General features: G+C 39.0%; 1 protein-coding gene across 1 annotated transcript in view; it reads left to right on the top strand.

Moving 5' to 3' along the window:
- LOC113042433 (DNA polymerase alpha catalytic subunit-like) overlaps positions 1-22,414 on the top strand; it is a 51,684-nt gene that overhangs the window by 10,005 nt on the left and 19,265 nt on the right. Inside the window, exons 27-34 of the mRNA XM_026201300.1 lie at positions 14,533-14,565; positions 14,671-14,763; positions 14,944-15,149; positions 15,365-15,497; positions 15,925-16,056; positions 16,150-16,324; positions 17,774-17,955; positions 20,304-20,435. Of these exons, the coding sequence (XP_026057085.1) occupies positions 14,533-14,565; positions 14,671-14,763; positions 14,944-15,149; positions 15,365-15,497; positions 15,925-16,056; positions 16,150-16,324; positions 17,774-17,955; positions 20,304-20,435 (1,086 nt within the window). The remainder of the gene's footprint in view (positions 1-14,532; positions 14,566-14,670; positions 14,764-14,943; positions 15,150-15,364; positions 15,498-15,924; positions 16,057-16,149; positions 16,325-17,773; positions 17,956-20,303; positions 20,436-22,414) is intronic.

The following is a 22,414-nucleotide window of genomic DNA, read 5'->3' on the forward strand; positions in this document are numbered from 1 at the left end:
CATTTCATAGGGGTGAGGTCCTTTTATATATATATATATATATATATATATATATATATCTCTCTCTCTATCTTCAATAAGCTTTTAATTGTAAAAAAATTTTTGGGAAAAGCTGGTTTTAGCTATTTGTATAGTGCTTTTTTGTTTATTTTTTTAGGGAGCCCCGCACATGGCATGCAGGAAAAAAATAGGCTAAATCATGTGCACAATTTTCTAATTCGTTGCTTCGATTTATAAATTATGCTCACAGTTTACTAATTCTTCTCCCGATTTGCTAAATCTTGCACACGATTTATAAATCGGTAGAACGAATTATTAAATTTTGCGCTCAGTTTAGCAAATGGAGGGAATGAATTAGTAAATCGACACAAGATTTGTTTATTTTTTCTTGCATGTCATGTGCAGGGTCCCGTAATATTTACATTTCTTATTAGCTTTATTTTAATTTTATTAATTTAGTACTTCAACTCTTTACTTAAACTGAATTTTATTTCAGTTAGTTGCCTAAGCAACATTTCTAATTTGTCTAAATATACTATTTATTTTATCTTAGCCTTGTTTTAATCAAAAATGATTTGTAATAGTTTGAGTTTTAGTTAACAATAACAACACTGCTGTGGTATGACTTTGTTCCACAAGTGTTCACCTTGTTTCTCAATCGGATCATAAAACCGGATGTAAAATAATTATGCAGTGTTTAGTTAGTTTAAATGTTAAAAATAGTTTGAAATAGATGAAGTATATAGCTTGTTATATTACATATCTTGCCCTTTATTAACCACAGGTACCATCTACAGTTACTGCCACTAGAGAGCAGTCTAAATCCATCCATAAGCGTGTGTCCATGTGAGCTGCACCTCAGGCCTCTGGCTCTGATTTCACTCGCCTCCTCATGAGCCACTGTTCTCTTTTGTGCTTTAACCAATTTGACTCGATCTCTTGTTCCTTTTATGCCACCTCCTTGGCATGATTGCCGGCTACTTGCTCTTGACTTTAATGAGACCAGACTTTGAAAACCCACCAGGGTGTAACTATACAAATGGCTACATTCACGCTCCTACCCCTCTCCCTTCTTGCACAGTGCTGCTGGGAGTTGTGGGGCATTGTTTGATATGTGGGGTGGGGGAACCAATAATTACAATCTTTTTGCATTAGCCCCAGCATTCAACACAGGTTTTCACTGCCTCATTTGTTACAAGAAGAGCTGCTAAAAACCCAATAAATTCAGTGAGGGGGAAAAAAGGAATGCTTGCAAGGTTGATTTTTCAAATTCAGTTTTGCAGTATTTAAACCACTTCACTGGAGTCTGACGATATTAATAATGCAATTCTTCATTTCTACAAGCCCAGCTTGACTCAACAACCTTAATACTTTAAGTCTTATTGTGATACATATTCTCCACTGTCAACCAGCATGATGCTGAACTATACACTAAGATGTTTTGGTAGAGATCAATGGGAAATAGAAGGGGGGCGGTAGCAACAAATACTCACACGTACTTGCGTTACGTTGATCCTGACATTAGTGGGGTGACTTGAATGCTCCTGTATTCAGTTGCCATTATATTTTGATTGAGGGCCTTCTTTATCTGTGGAGAACAGTGTTAGCGATAGGCTTTGGTGTTGCAGATGTAATTTTTTCCATAGCGATAAAGATGCTTGATTTGGCCCCTGTTCGAATGCCCTCCTGAGCTTCTCGTCTTTCCTGATTGGCCTATGGTAAGGAGATCTGGACAAGCCCCCGGTGATTCTCAGAGCCGTGATGGAGATGACGGCTGTTTGGCACCAGCGTCTGAGGGGATTCACTGCACGATGATCCTTTTCAAACTTTTAAGAGGGCAAGAAGTCATAGAGGCAATTTTCTTTTCGTGTCTTCCGTTGGTGCCAGACACTCAGAACGTGGATCGTAACCGTTGTCTAATTTGACAATTGGATTTTACGATCGTCAAACACTAAATCCTGTCAGTCAGATGCATCGGTCTCATCTTCTGATGGATGATCTGCTGTCTGCACCATCATTGTTTTGGGATAAGAATTACAGGCGCTCTGCTTTTTATAGAGTTAGCTAATACTTTCTGAGAAGCTAGCTTAGTTCTAACCTGCCACAGGGGTGTAAATTCAGCCAGCAGGTGTTGTAAAGTGGGTTGAAGTCTAGAGGTGCCGCAAGGGAGAAAGTTTTGAGCTTTATTTGCTGGTTGCTTTGAGTGAAGGAATAGGTTCAGTTTCTTAAAGCAGGGGTATCTCTTGATTTTGGGCCAGTTTACATAAGTATTATTAGACTGGCAAAAACATACATATGTATGCATGTATGTGTGTGTGTGTGTGTGTGTGTGTGTGTGTGTATAATACATTTTCTATGGTTCCCCTAGAACCTTTTTTTTTTTTTTTTTTTTAAACTCAACACCCACCTCAGTAGTTTGTGAAAAAGATGTTTTGCATTTATTTGCGTTTTTAAATTTATTTATATACCCTGCTGAAGTTCTTAAAAGTGAACATTGTGTTTTTGCTTGTAATCTATAGACACAGTCAGGGTCAGCAAAATGATTTTATATTTCTGATTTTAAAATATGACTACAGATTCAGATTCTTCTTGAATGCAGTTTGGAATTGATTAGAACCAGCTTAAGCCGTTGTGGTTTAGTTTATTTTGCTGTATGACAACTTGGGGAAATCCCCCTGCAGGCCAGTTAGTAAGAGCTGTGTGCGTTTAGCCTTTACTAGCACTTGTGAAGTGACGTTCTGTGGCCCTTGACCTTTCCAGGGAAACATTTGTTCTGGTGCGAACCCTGTACTCCCCTGGTATGAGATGCATGCCATGGAATAGGCGTTTAGGGTTTCATGTTGAGGGGTCCGTCCTGATTGATGTGCCTAAATTTTATTTTGAGCTCTTTGTGCGGCAGCCAGTGTGAAAAGCGGAGCTTCAGCTGTGGAGCTGGGGGGAGGGTGTTTGGGTCCGGGGTTAATCGAGTGATGTTTACAACTTCTGTCGCTACGGACTGCTGATGGTTCTGGAACGTTAGTTAGCCTGACCTTTCACCCTGCCTTGCCACCAAGCCCCGGACCCTTCTTTACCTAGTGTAGACAAATTCAAAAAGGTAAAAAAAAAAAATGAATCATGCTGTCATGGATGCCATGTCCTTGTGCTTCAGATCTCGAGCGGCTGTTGGTGAGACGAGGTGGGCTGTCGTGGTGAGTTAGGTGTCATCTGAGTAAACATTGTTTCCTTTCTGCTCTCTCAGACGAAACGTCCAGTTGTCCGAATCACAAAGGTCATTTTTAACCTTCCCAGAATAAGATGTGAGTGCCCTCCTCCCCCGTTGTAGGCATTGTTGCATGCACCGTTTGACCCCGTGGTCTTCTGGTTGGGGATTTGCTCCTGATATCACTGGACTTAACAAATAGTCACAGGGCCCAAAGCATATTTTTGGATTTGGGCACGAGATGCAGTCCGCTTCGCGTAGCTTCACGTTCCTCACACAAGTTCCTTCAAGAGCTTTGCACCTTTTAATTTAGGCTGGCATCTTGAGTGAGGTGTTATTCTTAACTAATGCCTTCTGCGGACTCTTTTAATGTTGTTTGATTTAACGATAAACGTTTGCTCCCTGTTTCCCCATTCAGCTTACTGAAATGTTTCAGTTTAGCTCTTATGTAATAGTCATCTTTCATTGAGATACTGGAATTACAGTTGTTAATGAATAGGTGGAAAGAATCGTGTCATCCTGCATGTGTTGAGGTGTCACTCAATTTTCCAATGATGTAGTTCAGTAAACTGTAGAACATAGTGTTTAGTTACAGACACCACAGCCTCCTTTGGGAATAAAACAGAACTGCTTGTTGATTCTGAAGTCAATTAGAACAAAGACAATTCATTTAAATTATCCATCATCCTTTATTGTGTGCCTATTTAGGGAAAAAAACAACAACAGTTATTATAATTAATTTTGTTTTATTTTAATTTAAAATTCTGGCCAATACAGTTGTTACTGGCCTATCATTATATAAATATTTTGGCTGATTACCCATAAATAAATTAAATAAAACACTTTAAATGTTAATAGGTGGATTTTACAGGTGAATTTATGCAACTAAACATTTGAATCTACAGTTTGAAAAATAAATATTCATTTTAAGATTTTCTAAAATTTGCATTTAACAGGTTTTAAAAAAACTAACTTAACACTTAATTGTTTCCCACACATTGATTTATTTGTGGCAGCCACCACAATATCAAAACTGACCGCCGCAAATAGATTTTACATTAATGTAATGAATGTTTTTTTAAAACAGTTTTTTTTTTTTTTTTTCTAGTTAACTATAATAACACTGCTGTCAACCGGCCCAAAATTTTCTCGCACTGGACCCCACTGATGTAAAGGTCTTGTAACTCGTGTCGAGTTTATTTGTGCTGTATGAGAAAATAGAGCGCATGAGTGTGTAAATGTACGTGTCAGCTCAAGCTCATAATTCAGAAACAAGATCTAATAAATTTTGTTGGGAAATATTGATCAGAGGTATTATGTTGGGGTTTGGGAAGGGAACGCTGTGCTCTTTTTAGTGGGATATTTTTACCTCCAGTTCTTAATGCCAGGCTGGCCGCTGAAGTGATTTCAGGCAGTCATATTAAATCAGAGAAAGGATTTGCAGCGATATTTTACCCCTTGGAGCTCAGAGCCCATGTGATCCACAAAGCCTGTGAATGTGTGTGCACCTGTGTTGCATAAATGTATCTCTATTGACTGTCATTGTACTGTTGTCTTTGTCCGTTTGCTGTTGTTACATCCTTTAGATAATGATTTGCACATTGTCAGAGAGATGACATTGTTATGCAGCCATCTACCTAAAAAAATATGTTTGCATGCTATGAGGGCAGTTCATTTTTGCACGTCCCTCTGTGGTTTAAATCTACCCCTGTGTGTGTGTATTTTAGATCCTCTGGTCAGAGGATAGAGAGATGACAGCGGACGTATTTCACCCTGACAGTGCAGTGTTGCTGTTGCTATTTCAGGCAGAGGACTGTCATCCTCAAAATGCTTTTCAGCAGGACACTTTTCAAAACAATCGTCACCAGATACTTTCTTTTACAAGGTTTCTGTACCGCTCCAAGGCTTAAAATGCCTGCTATGATGTGCACCGAAGCCAACAGAAGACCAGATGCCCCTGGCGAGCAAATGGCACCATGGGGCAGGAGGAATGAACTGTTTACGAGAGCAGCCGTAGACTTCGTTTTTTCTCTATAACTATTCCGCCGCCCGCTTGAAATGGTTGGGAAGAGATAAATGAACGTGTTAATGACAGACCTGTCGATTGGGGCAAAAAGGATGAGGGCCTTATGGGTAGACAGGGCCAAACTCTCCTGTCCTGCCAGTCACTGCGATCCGAGCCAGTTGCTTCAATTCAGGGGTGGTATTTTAACACCATTAGGATGCACTGCTTGGTATCGCCTTCCATTAAGTGCTTATTGGAGTCAATTTGGATGAATATGCATTTGGATTGACTTTACTTCCATAAAGTGATGTATTTCCAAATTAAACTGTTAAATTGAATATTATAATGAGACTTGAATTAATCTATCAGCGTGTAAATAGGTTATAAAAAGGTAGGTTTCTTATTTATTCTCATTTCTTAATGGCATGTTTCACTTTGCATTACTGCAAATTTAAGTAACATGCCGTTCATAAAGTAACATTAAAAAAATAAAGTGAAAAAATAAAGTGTTTACTGATGCATCAAAGAAGAACAATTAGTGTGTGACGGAGGCATTAGTGATCTGATGGTAGGCTCCATAATAACCCTCTGTTGACTCTTTATCATGTCACGCTCCAGATGTGTCCCCAGGCATGTGACGGAGAGGGTCCGGTCCCCTTTTCCGTCTTACTAACGGGCGGCTTTTGCTCTGACACAGCCGCTAATTCACTGAGCCTTGTAATTACAGCCACTTTTGTCACTTCTGCCCGCAGTCAGACAGGGAGCTGAGAAAAGGCTAAATGGGGCACTGTTGGCCCGCCGGACAAAAGTACAGAATGTCAAAAACATTTACAGAAGAGTTAGAGCTGTCTGTGTGTTTAGTGTTTCCTACACTGCTATTTGGAGATAGAGACATGGCTAAAAATTTGACATTTTTACTCCTTGGTTAGCTTGCCATGTAAATTGAATGTAATGAGCTAAATGGGATGGAGACCCAAAAAAAACCCATCTTGGGTAAAGAAATAAGCCCTTTATTTTGCATATACGTTGGCATATTAAAAATAAAAATGCTATCGTTCAAAGGTGTAGGGTCAACTATTATCAGACCTGCCATCCTGTACGCTATTGCGTTGCGGCTATGCATTTTGACCTCGAAGTATGCTGGTACGATTTGTCACTCTAAACTAGGGCTGTGCAATTTAATCAAAATCTAATCTAATCATAACCTACATTTCACAGGTATATTCTTCATCTGTAAATGTTATAAAAAAAAACATGGAAAATTTCCATTTTGCTGTCTGAAGTTCATTAACTTGTGCTGTAGCGATTCTCCGCTAAACTCCACAGACTCAGTTTAGAACGAGCGCCACCGCACATATGCACGCCAAACAGACAGAGCTCAATGAAATGGGTGCGCAATAACTGTCTAATGTATACATTTTGCTGAAATATTCATAGTTGGACAATAAATGTGACCTGTAGAATTTTCAACCTACAAGTTAGTGTATTTGATCGCATTAACTGTAAAGTGTAATCATAACAGCCTTTTTTACTCAGTCTGTGCTTTTTGTTTCCATTTTTAGTTTAGGAACTTTAACTTATGCTTTAAAATGTTTTTTATTTTTTTTATTGCAATGTTACAATGTAATGTGATTTTTAACCCTATTTTGCACACAATATATGCCTACATGCTTACATTTGTTTAATCCAAATGCAAAATACCGAGATAATAGGCTACTGTATACTGCAAATCAGCCAATATGAGATATACAGATAAATACATTTTTGCTCATATCGCCTATTATTTTTTAAATAATAAATGTATATTTTTATTTATTAATAATGTGTTAAACTGATCTAAAGAGACTGTAAAGACATTGTTTTAAACAACTTCATCACCAAATTAGCATTTTTATGTCCAGTTCACTACCAAAAGACTCTTGTGAGCTGGTTCTTTTATTACATCTGTTAAAGTGATTCTAATTCTAATTGGTGGAATCAGTTATTAGTTTACTGAATTAATGTGTGAATTAATGTGTCTTTTAAAATGAATCATTGACAATTACTGTATGCTTAACTCTATATGGACCACATTATGAAAATATCGTTTTAATATGCTATGCAATGAAGTGTCATTTATTGTTAAAATGGTTTACTCAGAAAACCTATGCTGGCAAAACATCTCTGGACTCCGGTGTCAGAGGCTCTGTGCCTTCTGTATGTTTACTCTCAGATGTGTTTGTCGGCATGTGTTTTAAGATGAGCCGTCTCCGCTCTCATTTCTGAGCCATAGTCGAATGACTTGTCTTTCAGCTCAATGGGCCCCACTCACACCAATCTTTTTCTGTTGTCATAATACACCGACATACAGTACAGTGGCTATGGAAACATACAAACATAATCTAACTTATCACTGTAGCCTCTTTTACGTTTTTTTTTTTTTGTCCTGGTACCTCTATCCCTCCAATTCTCCTTTTCCCAACTCGTTTAATATCTGTCTACGTCAGCGTTAGTGGTGAAGCTAAATGAACTGTGTAATACAGTAAACAGTTGCAGTGCTAAGTAGCTGTAACTTTATGGCTCCCTCTGAAGTAAACTCGCACCTGCTCAAGGTCAGAAACACTCACACAGACAGATGGTGTATCAATTTAAGTGTGGGCTTTAAGGGTACTGCTGGAGAGCTGGGTACAAATCATAGGCAGAGGACAAGAGCCATCTCAGCCTTCTGGAAAGTCTCTGTGATCCCATCTAGCGTTCACCTAGCTGACTTATGTATTATATTTAGTGGTGCTTGCTATGCCACATATTACTACTGTTGTAATGGATTTGAGCAAACCCTTAACCCTAATAACAAACAGCCTTTATGGCTGCAGAATTTCCCAGAAATATTGTTAATGTGACTGCCCAAGTCAAAAGATCCCATGCTATACCTTGAAGGTGCAAAGTAAGCAGCTACTCAGAACCAGGGCTTGAAAACAAACAAAAAAAAAGAATTAAATCAGTTCACTCTAAGCAGAATCTATATTTGAATGTTTCTGTTCCTGTGTTCCTCTGATATTATTACCGTTCCGAAACCAGTTCGGGTGGAAGAAATACTGGTTAATAACATTATTTTTCTTTGCCTATAATTTGCCTAATAATAATAAGGTACAGCATTTTCTGTGCTCCAAAAGAAAAGGAAAAAAGATCTCGTAACGTTAGCCAATAACCTGCTGAGTTAAGTCACAGCCAAATTCTTTTCTAGATTTTGGCCAAATGTATACAGGCTACTAAAGAAACAAACAAAAAAATCTGTCAGCAATTTAAAGACATTAAAGTATTTTTTAGATATTTAATAAAGTTTGCTGCATTTATATATATTGTCACGGGAGTAGCACAAGACAGACACAGTGTGCGTGGTGTCAGGCCTCGGAGAGGCTTTTATTAACAGAAAATAAAACAACAAGGGGATAAAAGGTGGCGAAAGGGGAAGAGTGTCCAAAGCAACAGGGAATCTGGTGTCCTCGTCGTGCTGCGGGGCTCGTGTGGGTCGGGCAGTGTTCATGGAGGAAGGGTCCAGGTAAGGGGTGGAGTCCGGCAGCCACACGCACTCCCCTCTTCTCTCCGGGGCGCGAGGGGCGGCAGCTTCCTCCAGTCGGGAGCCTGGTGAAGGGCGGCGATTTAGGGAGGGAGGAGGCAGCTGACTCGTCACTATATATATATATATATATATATATATATATATATATATATATATATATATATATATATATATATATATATATATATATATATATATATATATATATATATATATATATATATATATAATACTTGTATAAGATTGTTTTGAGAGTGAAAAAAAAACAAGTTGCGTCTCACGTCACATTTTATTAGCCCTTTAACTTTCCAAAATAATGAAGGCTAAAATGCCTTTAGGCTAAAGCAAAATGTTAACAAACATTCTAAAAACAGTTATTAGTTCCTCTCCAAAACAAATCATCTAAAGTTTAGGCTATAAAAACTTCAATCCAAAAACAAATTAATTTAAGGTGAATCTGATGCCTACCTCTCTCATTCGGCACGAATCCAAATGTTTCAATATTCCAGACGTATCTGGATGCTAAAATATGATTTATTACAGTGTTTGTACTTTCATCGACGTAAAACATCATCCTTAACATCGGCTTTATCAGCACAGTGAGGTGCGGTCACACTGAATGCAACAAACTTTGTACAACGGAGCAGTGTAACTTTTTTATTTGTTTCTTTAATTTTATTTTGATAATGAACAGGCTTCAATATAGCAAAATTATGTTGTGTATGCGCGTAAGGTCATACCAACACTGGTTGTTTCTACAGAAGCAAGACATTATTCAAAGCTGTCAAGCTTTTACAAAATAATTCCAATTGTAAAGCTTTCGCAAAATAAAGAACTAGGGGCCCACTCTCTGCTGTTTCGTTTTCCTTTTCAAACACTTCATAATGAACTGTAATTTAGCACTTTTTCTTTTGTTTCGTTAATCTTTCAATATGATTTAAGCGAAATATATTTAGTGTATATGCCTATATTCCTTTTTATGTAATTCTGTAGTTTTTCTGTTTTCTCCATTCACAGAAGCGCTGCAGGTGCATGTTATCTGTCGAATTCATCTCACGCTATCTTCAGATAAACTCTAAGGGCGGTTCATTGCCATTGCTACTTACCTATGATGAGTTCACAGCTGAAAGGACATTTCACTCATTGGCTTCAGTGCAACATTTGCATAGGACGTACTGCACGTCCTGATATTGCTGAGTTCGATGTGTTCCTAGGTCAACATATTTTTTTGACCCTGGAACAACATTTTACTCAAAAAATGTAGTCTTGAACATATCCCTACACCTAAACCTAACCTTAACCATGAGTGATCCTTACAATCAGAGGAAATGATAGATGAATGACACTGATGTACAAGCACCTAACAGTGATTGTAAGCGTAAACTTCTCAAAACCTATACACTTGTTCTTCAAATCTGATTGGTTAATCACAATGTTGTTCCAGGGTCAACAAAGATGTTGTCCCGGGAACATGTCTCACTTGGTAAAATAAGGTTCTGCAGGACGTACTACTGGAATACATGATTGGTTGACAGCAAATGGTTGACAGCAAATTTCAAATATTTAATGGAACGATAAAATAACGTTATTAACTGGTTAATGGCCATTTAAAAATTTCGGTTCTGGTTCTGTTCCTGCCAAAATTTTGTTCGTTTCCTGTTTTCGTTTCTTGAAAAGGTTCAGAGCCCTGCTCAGAACACTCTTAAACACTGAGAACAGAACATGTATCAACACTTTGGCAGCGACTTTTGTACTTCAAGTCTAGTCTACATCATGATCCAATTTTGAAAATGCAAAAATGGATGGCACATCAACAGCAAACCACACATAACAGATGTTTAATCCTGCTTAATTAGTTGTGCGTTTCTGTGTGTTTTGGGGTGACCTTGGCTATGTTGGTTAATGCCGACAGCTATTTTGTTATTACTCAGACCTGACCTCCTACTTCCCTTTGGGAGGTATGTTACACCTCATAAAGCATGCTTAAGTCCTGCTCCAGTTTCAAGGAGTGGAGCTTCCCGTGCTCTGAAATAGCTTCGTCCTTGTCCCTCTGAGGGCTTGGGTTTGGCTATGTGTATGTGTGTGCTGGGGGGCATGAATCCTGGTGTCTTGCTCGATTGCTGTTGACAGGCTGCAGTGTGTCCCTGTCTCTTTGAGGCCTCAGATTAGCGCCCCTTATTCCCCTGCTGAAACCCCCACCTGTCTGAGTCCCTCTCCCACAGAGGTCACCCTGCATGCCATCACAGCGGCTGTGGGGTGTATGTTTAAGGCTGGACACCCTGAGTAAACAGTAACTGTGTTATCATGACACTTCAGATATGTACAGTCTCTTCTGTCTACCTGTTACTGTCTGCAGTTTTTATTATGGGACAGATTTGTCACCTTTAATCATTTTTGAGGCCACTTGCAAAAAGTTCTAAAATAAAGAGCTGAAGGTAAATTGTCAAGAAATATTTTAATGCAAAGGAATATTCTTTTATAAATCAGATTTTGGTCATATTCCGGTTATGACTAGCCTCTTTCACACAGTAATACAAGTAAATTGCCGTAAAATTACCGGAACGACCGGTAAATTAAAAACTGGGCTGTTCACACAGTCAACGACATTCCATCTTTTTTCCAAAAAGCACAATTCACACATCCATTCCAAAATACCGGTAAATTCTGTGACGTCATTAATCTCTAATCAGCTTGCACTTGTATTTTTAAACATGGAGGGTAATACGTGTTCAGTATTTCTGTTGGTGGTTTGATTTTTTGTTTCAAAATTTAGTATTCATGCAACTGCTTTTGTTACAGAGACATCGTAATAGACGACTGGTTTGAATAATTATACTCACCATTAATAAAACACCCGAGGCTGTCGGGAGTTGACCAATTTAGTGAAAATCGGCTTGAAAGGATTAATAGCACAATGAAGTTGCGATTGTAAGTTGCAGTCTGTAAGACGCACTTTGCAGAAAAGGTGCGTTCACAAAGCCTATGCTGATCCAAATTCATATTAATTAGTCTATCAGCGCAGATAAACAGTTCTGCGTGCAAATTGAGTTCAAAAGATGTCCCAAAGCACCGGAAAAATTATCTTGAATGTGACAGGGAAATAGTAAAAATATATTTGAATTATTTACTAATAAACTAGTGTTTTCTGAGTCTGTGTCCCAAGGGTGAAGTTGCCTGACTCGTCATCTCCTCATTAGAAGCACTTCCTAAACGGATTATGATTGTAGCTATTGAAATTTTTTGTTGTTTGTTTTTATTATTTTGTTAAGTAGTAATTAAAAGCTTTCTATAGATATATTTATCATGTCTGTGAGGCATATTCGCTGAGTTTCGGTCTATTTTTGTAAGCTCTCCTGTTCAAGACGAGGCGGCAGAAAGCATGTTTATTTTCTTTATTTTATATTTCTTTATTTTATATTATGATCGCGCTGGCACCTATGTCTCAAAAAAGCGTGCTTTATCTTGCATTCTCCGGACAAAATATTAGATATAATGCACATGTATCTGGGTTTAATGTTAAAACATCGTTATGCTTGAACTGTTTTAGAACTTTAGATTTTATTTTAGACAATTCGTGATGATTTGAGAAGGCTAAACTGATTAAACATAGACTATGTAAACTCTCTCTCTGTGCTGGCCGCTTTAAAAACAAAACTTATAGGCCTGTTTAACGATCAAAAACTGCTCCAAAAATACAAAACTGAACTATTTTAATAGCTGAAACAGTAGTATAAGCTGTTTTGGGAGAATTGGAAAAAAAGACTGGCTGAACATCCTCAAGTGTGTTGCGGGGCAAACCTAAAGTTGATGCTGAATGTCCAGCACTCTTCTTCACTGCTCCCTATGTAAAAACTAAAATTAAAATTAAGTTGTAAAACTTAGTTATTATTATTATTTTTTTTTGTGTTCGTCATGGTGGGCAGCGTGCCATTTTATGACGTGCCGCGGGTTGAAATCCACTGGTTTAGAGCTACAGGATTTGTGGAGTAGCAGGACCCCCAAATAGACTGACAAAAGTCATAATAGGAACAAGAAATAATTCCACTACTACTTCGTTTTTGATGGTCTTTTATTTTTAAGATATTAAGACGCAATGTTTTCAGTTTATTGATGACCTGACTTTGTCCTGTGAATGCATTGCTCGCAGCGACAGTTAAGTTATTTTATCATACGTTACTTAATCACTAACAGTAGACGTCTTACGTCACGGCGTTCTGAACCCTTACGTGCTCATACCGGTAATTTTCCTTCTGCGTTCACACACAGCAGAATTCCGAATTTAATGTTACAACTTCTCATATCGTCAAATTGCCAGAACGAATTTACCGGTATTTTTTTAAAAGATCCTGTTCACACGATCTCTTTACGGCAATTTACCAGTAATTTTCCGGAGAAGTCTGTATGTGTGAAAGGGCTAACTGTCTCATGTAAGGCACAATTCCTGTTTTGAAAATTCCAAATATGATGTTTATATACCTTTATCTATTTTGTGTCATTTAATCCTTTTTGGAATATACACTAATAGAATACTATTTTTATCTGTTTATGTTCAAAACACCCAGATGTAATTGTGGGCGTTTGGGGATGGCATAAAGTCTTGACTTTTTTGATGTTAATTGTTTTTATCTTTCTGTGATAAAACAAACTACCTTTCAAAAATTTCAGTAAGGTTTTTATTTTTAAATGGATAGTTGTAAATTCAGAGAGGATTTCTTAAATTGATCAAAAGTGACATTAAAGACATTTATAATAAAAATAGATATTTCAAATAAATGCTGTTGTATGTGCTCTCCATGACATTTTGCTCTCCATGACATGACAACTTTTTTCGGCAGAGATAAAAGGAATGTTACAATATTTTTTGAAGTATCAGTAATTTTAAATTGTAATGATATTACACAATATTACTGTTTTTGTCTACTGTATTTTTGATCAAATAATTGCATTTTTACAGACCCTGCACTTATGCATTATACTGTAGTAAATTCATTTAATTATCTTGTAAACCTGTTTTTAAATTCAATATTGGTTGTAATCCGTGAGTGACATGTAAATAGTCAGCTGGGAGCTGTGATTCAAACCTGTGTTTCCCAAATTAGCACCATGACTCTGACCACTAAGCCTTTTTTCCCTTTTTTTTTAGCCTCTGTTAAATTTTTTTTTTTTTTTTTTTTTTTTTTTAGTGCTTTTATGTATTTTTTTTTCTCTTGCGCTACACTTCTACCTCCCTCTGTCTGCCCTTCATTTTTTCCTTTTGTTTCTCTCTTTTTCTCTGACAGCTGTGGTTTACATGGGTCTCCCTCTGCAGCTGGACAAACCCTCCCCTTCTCTCAGTCTCTCTTTTTCTCGTCATGCAGTCCAGTGGTGATTAAGACTATTAGGCCTTATAATGACTCTGCTGGTGTGTGGGTTTGGAGCCCCATTTCAGTGCAGCTAATAGACCTCTTAGCCAATTATCCTCCATTTAGAAGCAAATCACAGAGGCTTTTTCTCTCCCCCTTTGATAAATGTTGAATTACTGAATAGATTTGCTAATTAAATTCTTTGTGTGCTTTGCATGTGCGAGTCCTTATGTTCATGTGTTTGAGTTTACGGATGTGCGTTTTTTTCCCCCGTAGTATTTCTTGCTGATAAATGTATATTCGTCGAAGTGAGTGGGTTTGTTTGACATTCAAGTTAGACCGATTTGAAATTGATATTGTTCTCCACTTGCTGTGTTTAGTGTTTATTGTGTTTCCCGAGTGACATGCGGTCTTTTGTCTCCCGCAGATTTTGATGCACACCAAAGAACTGGTGCAGAGGGTGAGTCATGATTGGTGTATGTTACAGTAATAATTAAGCTGCACTTGCCGATGTTTGTTACTTGTAAGCTGTGCGTGGGTTTGATGGTTTATGGTTCTCTCTCAGATGAATCTTGAGGTCATATACGGGGATACCGACTCCATCATGATCAACACCAACAGCACTAATCTGGAGGAGGTCTTCAAACTGGGAAACAAGGTAAGGTTTTTGGGGGAAAGGGAGGGGGGTTTCTGCACGTCTCACAGAAAAATGCATTATTGGATTTTTAAAGCTTGAATGAGTCTGACATTAATGATTGAGACATCACTGTCAGGAGAGAATTAAATCAACCATTCAGCAATTTAATAAATGTCTCTCTCTCTCTGTGTGTGTGTGTAGGTGAAAAGCGAGGTGAATAAACTCTATAAGCTTCTGGAGATTGACATTGACGGCGTGTTTAAGTCCCTTCTGTTGCTGAAGAAGAAGAAATATGCTGCACTGATGGTAGAGCCTCAGGGAGATGGCAAATACACCACAAAGCAAGAGCTCAAAGGCCTGGACATTGTGCGCAGAGACTGGTGTGACCTGGCCAAAGAGTGTGGCAAGTCAGTGCACTGAACTACAACTCATTAGCCCTGTGTGTTCTTTATAAAGACAGTTATGTAGTAATAATCTTTCTTGTTTTACTTGAAGCTTCTGACACCAAGACAAATGCCTTGTGCGTGTGTGTGTGTGTGTGTGCAAACAGCTCTTTCTGATTCTGTATATATTCTTTTGTAATACAGCTGTGATTTATTTGTTCTTTTTCTCTTTCATGTAGTTACGTGATTGGTCAGATTCTGTCAGACCAGAACCGGGACACCATCGTAGAGAACATTCAGAAACATCTTATTGAGGTTGGAGAGAAGGTGGCCAATGGCACTATTCCACTCAGTATGTTTGAGATACACAAGGTAAAGGACTGAATTACAAACAGGCTTTTCGCAGATTGGTTCGGCTATGAATAAGGAAAATATTTACACTACTAGTTAAAAGATTATAAAACCTTAACAGCTCAAAACAAAAAAACAAATGGTGTATTGGTTATTATGTATAGACTGAAAGTTTGGGATCTTTTTTTATTCTGTGAATATGACGTTTAAATGAGCAGCTTTTATTTGAAGCAAAAATAATGTATTACTCTAAACTGAAAATATCTGTTTATTTATGTAGTTGTGTAAAGAATGGCACAAAACTCATTTAAAATGTTCAAACCATTAGAACCATATATATATATATATATATATATATATATATTTTTTTTTTTTTTTTTTTTTAAGTCATGGGAAAATTTCATGACTGTCTCGTGAAGTGTGTTCAAGGGAATAATTTTTTTTCCAGTCCTTGACAAAGGATCCTCAGGACTACCCTGACAAGAAGAGTCTCCCCCATGTCCATGTTGCCCTCTGGATCAACTCCCAGGGTGGAAAGAAGATTAAAGCGGGTGACACTGTTTCTTATGTCATCTGTCAGGTGAGTGGCCTGTGTATTTTGTACTTCTGACTCTAAAATTTGGCAGTGAACCCACACTAACCTTCCCCCACTGCCTGTGCTTTCCTCTGTTAGGATGGTTCAAACCTGGCAGCCAGTCAGAGGGCGTATGCCCTGGAACAGCTACAGAAACAGCCGGGACTCAGCCTGGACACACAGTACTACCTGTCCCAGCAGGTGCACCCTGTGGTGGGCCGAATCTGTGAGCCTATCGAAGGCATTGATGCAGTGCTTATTGCTACATGGCTTGGTGAGACACTCTGTCTGGATCAGTATTGATTATATTTTGCCAAAAAGGATTAGTTTGCTCATTTCTTTTGACACGAAGAGCAGCATATAATATAGTATAGATATTGAATTATTATAATTTTTTACCTCACTGTGATGTCTGAACTTATTTTAACTGTCATTGTGAAAATTAATGAAGCTTTTTAGCTATTTAATTTCATTTTATGTATTTGTTTTTATTCATTAAAAAAAAAAAAATTCTGAACATATTTCAACTGATTTAAGTTGTCAACGAATCATTCATAATTTGATATATTTTTTATAAATATCTTTTTTACCATTAAGTTTATGTTTAGCTGGTTTGTAAACATGTTAATTTCAGATCATTAAAGAAAATCAAGTTTATTTATTGCTTTCTTTTCCCTAGCAGCTGAGATCCCATTTACAGCACCCCCCCCCCCCCACACCCACACCCAGATGGAAATTCAGTTTCTTTAAAAAGTGCATGAACCCTTGCCACTCTGTCTCCATGGCAACAGACCCTTGTTGTTTGGTATCCCGCCGTTGGGTCCAAAACTCAGACGCTAATTCAATCTCCCCACCGTGTCACCAGAACCAAGTAGCTGGTTACCTTCATTTATTTAACGGTTAGCAACACAATTTACGCCATATTTGCTTCCAGAATATCCCGATCAACTGCTTCTCAAGTAGTCATGTTAAACACTCTCACAATGCACACAACATTCAGTGTCCATTCCTAACTACAGTTCATGCACGACCCTGTTCCCTTGACCACAGATGTGTGTGTGTGTGTGTATGTGTGTGTGAGAGACATGCTGCATGTGTACCTGTAGATGGCAGCAGCACTCGGGCCTCTGCGGGTTTGGATCCTCAGAGACGGCGGTTAATCCCTGAAGTCTCATAGTCAACACTTACTTATGTGCTCATTTATTCACTTAGCCAAATTACCCAGGGGGACGTAGGCTGTTTTTCCGTGCTCTAGTAGTGTTCGGTGTCACCTGGGGGGATTAAATGGAGATTCAGCTGCTGTCTCTTAATGATTTGATGATCTCAGCTGCCTGGGAAAAATCGGATAGCTGCGCTTTCTCTACCCCTCCTCTTTCCCCTTATTATGTTTCCAGTTTATTCTTATCGTTAGCTAGTCTCCCTCCTCTTGCCTCCAGCGGCCGTGCCATCTTCTCTTTCTTTCTGTCCCTCTATCCTCTTTCAGCTTTTCCCTTTACCCCTCTTTCCATCACTGTCCATAAATACATCCATGGGGAAGTCTGAGCCTGCATGGCGTTATTGCCAACACAGCAGAAGTACATTTCATCCTAGAACTTCACAAACTTGCACTGCTGACTTCTCTGTTTATTTACATAGTTGTTTCCTTTGCTATTAAATGCTAAATGGTTTGAGTGTTCTTTGAGAGATTTATTACTTGAACGTTTTTCTTTACCTGCTTGTCCAGGGCTCGACCCAAGTCACTTCCGAGCTCAACAGCAGCATCAACGTGAGGACGAAGTGGACAATTTTCTGGGTGCTCCCGCCCAACTTACTGACGAAGAGCGCTACCGTGATTGTGAGAGGTTTACTTTCACTTGCCCTGACTGTGGTACCGAAAACATCTACGACAACGTGTTTGAAGGGGCGGTGAGTTATCAGTCCTCATATTCACATCCATTAGCAGACCTGATCTTATCGGTCAGCAAAATGCCAAGCAGTCCATCCCGATTCATGCATTTCTCACCGTTCGATTGCATCCTACCTTAACTTCCTGTTAAATATTGTGTAATGACAGGTAACAATAAATTTAAGCGGTGCAGGTGATTACTTCCTCCGCTTCAGGCTTTTACCGGCCTATTAATTTCAGAGCCACACACTTTATTTATAGAGGCTTGGCAGAGCTGGGCAGTGGGAAGAGAGGTTCTGCTGGGGTATATTCCTGGAGCTCTTCAGTACACAGGATGTCCGTCATACTCCAGGCCGAGGTCAGCGGGGGCTAGAGGAGCGTGTGTAATCTGCCTCTAATTAAGGGTCCACACACACGCACATGCTCATGCACAGCTTTCTCTTGTCCAAGATTCATGAAAAGTGACAATGACCTCTCCACTGGCTTGACCTCTGTCCTCCTAGCTGTTTAGAGATTTTGCATGCTTCAGGCCAGGGAAGGCTTGGAATTCTGGGAAAACTGGTTGGCATTTATGCGCACTATAAATTAGAAATGGGTTACAAGCCATCATGGACTTTAATCAGGGTAAACACCATATGTGACCCTGGACCACAAAACTGGTCTTAAATAGCTGGGTTATATTTGTAGCAATAGCCAAAAATACATTTTATGGCTCTCAATAATTGATTTTCCTTTTATGCCAGAAATCATTAGGATATTAAGTAAGATCATGTTCCATGAAGATATTTAGTAAATCTCCTTCCATAAATATATCAAAACTTAATTTTTGATGAGTAATATGCATTGCTAAGAACTTAATTTGGACAACTTCAAAGCCATTTTTCCTCAATATTTAGATTTTTTTTTGCACCCTCAGATTCCAGATTTTCATATGGTTGTATCTCGGGTCAAATATTGTCCTATCCTAACAAACCATACATCAATGGAAAGCTTATTTATTCAGCTTTCAGATGATGTATAAATCTGAAACTTAAAAAAATGGCACTTAAGAATGGTTTTGTGGTCCAGGGTCACATATTTAAACTGAAGTGAATGAAAACAAGGAAAAAAGGCAGATCAATAGATTGTAACTGCTTTTTGTTTGGTTTAGTTTTTTTAGTTGTATCCAGTGGTTCAGTGTCCAAATACTTCATCTAGGGCTGTAAGAACATGAGCTGTCTGATACACCAGGCAGTTCAACTGAGTCATTAAGAAACCAAAACTGAGTAGTTTGTTCACAAATTTGGGCAACCCTGTGTGCTCACATAAAAATAATTAACCTTAGTGCTTGCAGATTTATCTGCGAAAAGGGGACACTTCTCCATAGCAGCGCAGGAAACATTAAAGCCATTAAACAAAAGTATACTTATGTTTCACAGCCTTATTTTCATTCAGCATGGCATCTAGCGTGTTACGTACAGTTCTGATAAGGTATCTAATAATTAGGAGTACAGGGTTATAGCGGAGCTCTGGTTAAAGGGAGTGCGTTGAAGAAAAGAAGGCTTTAAAGGACAGCCTTGACTCACAGTCACTGCAGATCGCTCTCTTATCAGAGCTGGCCGTGGAGAGCGGGAGGAGGACAACAGGAATGCAAACAGATGATACTAGACAGTATTTGCATAGACACATGGTTCCCCCTTAAAGTGGCGCTCAGAGAGAGATGTAAAGATCATAAAAACGCTAATGGCTCACAGCGACTACCGGAGAGTGAATTGAGCAGCGCTTCACCACCACCGTACCATAAAAGCAAGAGTGATGTGTTTGTGTGAGACGGTGAGCTCTAGCAAGTGTGCTGATGCATTAGCCGCACACACACAGCTTATTTGTGGCATAATGAGCACCATAAACAGCTCTGCTAGTGCCCATGTGAGGTTAGATTGAAGGGATATCAGGCTACAGTAGTTTTTATCCACTGTTTAACTACATTGTTGCCACTGTTTCTTAGTGGGAGGTCTGGGGCCTTTTAGATGTAGAAAAGCTGGCAAAGCTTGCAAATCATCTGCGCAGTATGGCATTTGTTACATGCTGTCACCCAGATACACAGCTGAAAGCCTAATGAAGTGCCATTTTTGCTCATGTGTTACTGTTCCCAACCTAGATACCCTAGAGCCTTGGTCCAAGGGCACTGACATTATATTTTTAGTATGTTTGAATGTCTAATAGGTCAGGTCTAATAGCCTTTAAAAGCTTCTTTGGGCAATGCCAGTCAACAGGATAAATGCCCTGATTATGATGTGGGTGAAATGTTTTTTTTTTTTTTTTTTTTGTATGTGTGTGGGCTTGTGTGCCGTGATCAAATGCTGTGTTAAGTTCATTTATTTGTTTCCAGGGGAGCACCTTACAGCCCAGCCTGAAGAATTGTTGCCATATCCCCTGTCGAGGCAGCCCTATTGAGCATCATATTAAAATTGGCAACAAACTGCAACTAGACATTCGCCGCCACATCAGGAGATACTACAGTGTAAGTATGAACAAATGCTTCTCGTAATGCACCACCTATGTGTTTCAGATTGGCCACTGTAGGTGTAGTGGATCAGGTGTCGCATAATAAGGAGCCATGTAACTAATAAATACCTATTTGCTCCAAGAGTTTTGCAAATCGATGAAGAAAATCCTCACCAAATGTGTACAGTCTAAGATAGTGTACAATCCTAATAATATGTGTTGTTTCCTGGATGATTCACAACTGTTTTTCTGTGTTGTGATAGTTGTTCATAAGTCCCTCGATGGTCCTGAACAGTTCCTGCACATTCTTTGGTTCTTCTGCATATTTGAACCCTTTCCAACAGTGACTATGATTTGATGAGATCCATTTTTTCACACTGATACACAGCTATTACAAAAGGAAACATTTACTGATGCTCGAGAAGGCAATCCAATGCATTAAGAGCCAGAGGGTGTAAACATATGAACATGGTGATGATGTGTAAATTTTTCTTATATTAATATAATTTGGTACTACACTTAAGAAGCTCCAAAAGTTCTTAAAAGTTTCCCAGAAGATAAAATAAGTACAGTTTACCCTGATCATCCAATTCAGAAAGTTTTACACCATCCAGCTCTTAATGCATTGTGTTGCCTTCTTGAGCATCAGTAAATGTTTTAACCTTATATTCTGATGTTAATAATTTTAATTATTAATCCTAGTCTTTTGATACCGGTCTGTCAGTAGACCCAATACTCAAAATACCAGCATACCTATAATAACGTTCAAAATATTAAACCAACTTCTCCTGTTTCCCACTCTCAACACTGCAAATCATGCAAAAAAAAAAAAAAAAAAACCTTATCAGGTCAAGGGTCACAGAATTTGTGTCCTGTGAAAGACAAAATAATCATTTGCGTATGCTTTTGCCGAAGCTCTTTGTTCGTGTGCCTTCCTTTTTAAATGTGTCCTATACAGTAACACTACAGGTACACATTATCAAGTTTATTGTCCAAGAGTCTTCATCCTCTACTTTAATTAGCTCCCTGCCTAATGAGTTGGTCTTAAGTGATTCATTTACATTTCACCACCCGGCCACTCTGTGAGCACGTTACATGGGTTAATTTGAGCTCACCTTCCTCATTCTGTTTGTTTATTTCCTGTCTTTATTGAATTTCAGATGCGTTTTTTCGCCTTTGTGCGTTGCTCCAAACAGCTACCGCCCCCCTCCCGCTGTGCCACAAATGGGTTTAATTTTGTGCGCACTTGCTGTGTCTTTGCAGAAATACAGGCCCTGGCGATGTGACAAGTGTGCAGATATTGGGCCTGCGTTAAGAGTGCACATACGTCTGTGTATCTAATTTCCCAGCTTAGGGTTTTGATCGACAACCATAATCACTGCATGCCATGTCCAGTCGGGGAACAAGCGAGCCAGGTTCTGGAACTTTCTAGCCGAGCTGGGAAGTTCTGGAATGCCGGAAACTCACGAATCCGACTTGAAAGACATGGGGGTATATTCTCCCACAGTGCTGTGCAGAAAAATCAATTAGCGGCCTGAATGTAGCCACCTCCCTTGCTGGGACGGTGCCTGTAGGCTCTTTTGTCAGTATGTGTGAAACAGCTGCTGGTAGTGAATGCGGCCCCCCTCCTCGCTCAGGCCCGGCTTCAGTGGACACAGCTCAGCCATCCCCTCCCACACTAGGAGCAATGAAGAGGCTGATATTGTGTAATTAAGGATTCCTTTCAGCTGAGGGGAGAGCTCAAATAGAGTCCCCCCCCCCCCCTACTTCTCTCTTTCCTTGTCATCCGTTCTGACTCCTGGAGTCTTCTACAAAATGAGAGCGTGGCACGAAGTGGCACCCCCCGTATTTACCCCATTCTAATGTGGGTTGCCATGGCGTTTAACAAATTATTGCAATTATGTTCGTCATGTGCTTCGCCCTTGGTAACTGGCTTCGGGATGTGATGGTGGTGGTGGGGGGGTGACCGAAAAAAATAAATAAAAAAAGGTGATA

Source organism: Carassius auratus, chromosome 24, assembly GCF_003368295.1.
Source record: "Carassius auratus strain Wakin chromosome 24, ASM336829v1, whole genome shotgun sequence".
Lineage (NCBI taxonomy): Eukaryota > Metazoa > Chordata > Actinopteri > Cypriniformes > Cyprinidae > Carassius > Carassius auratus.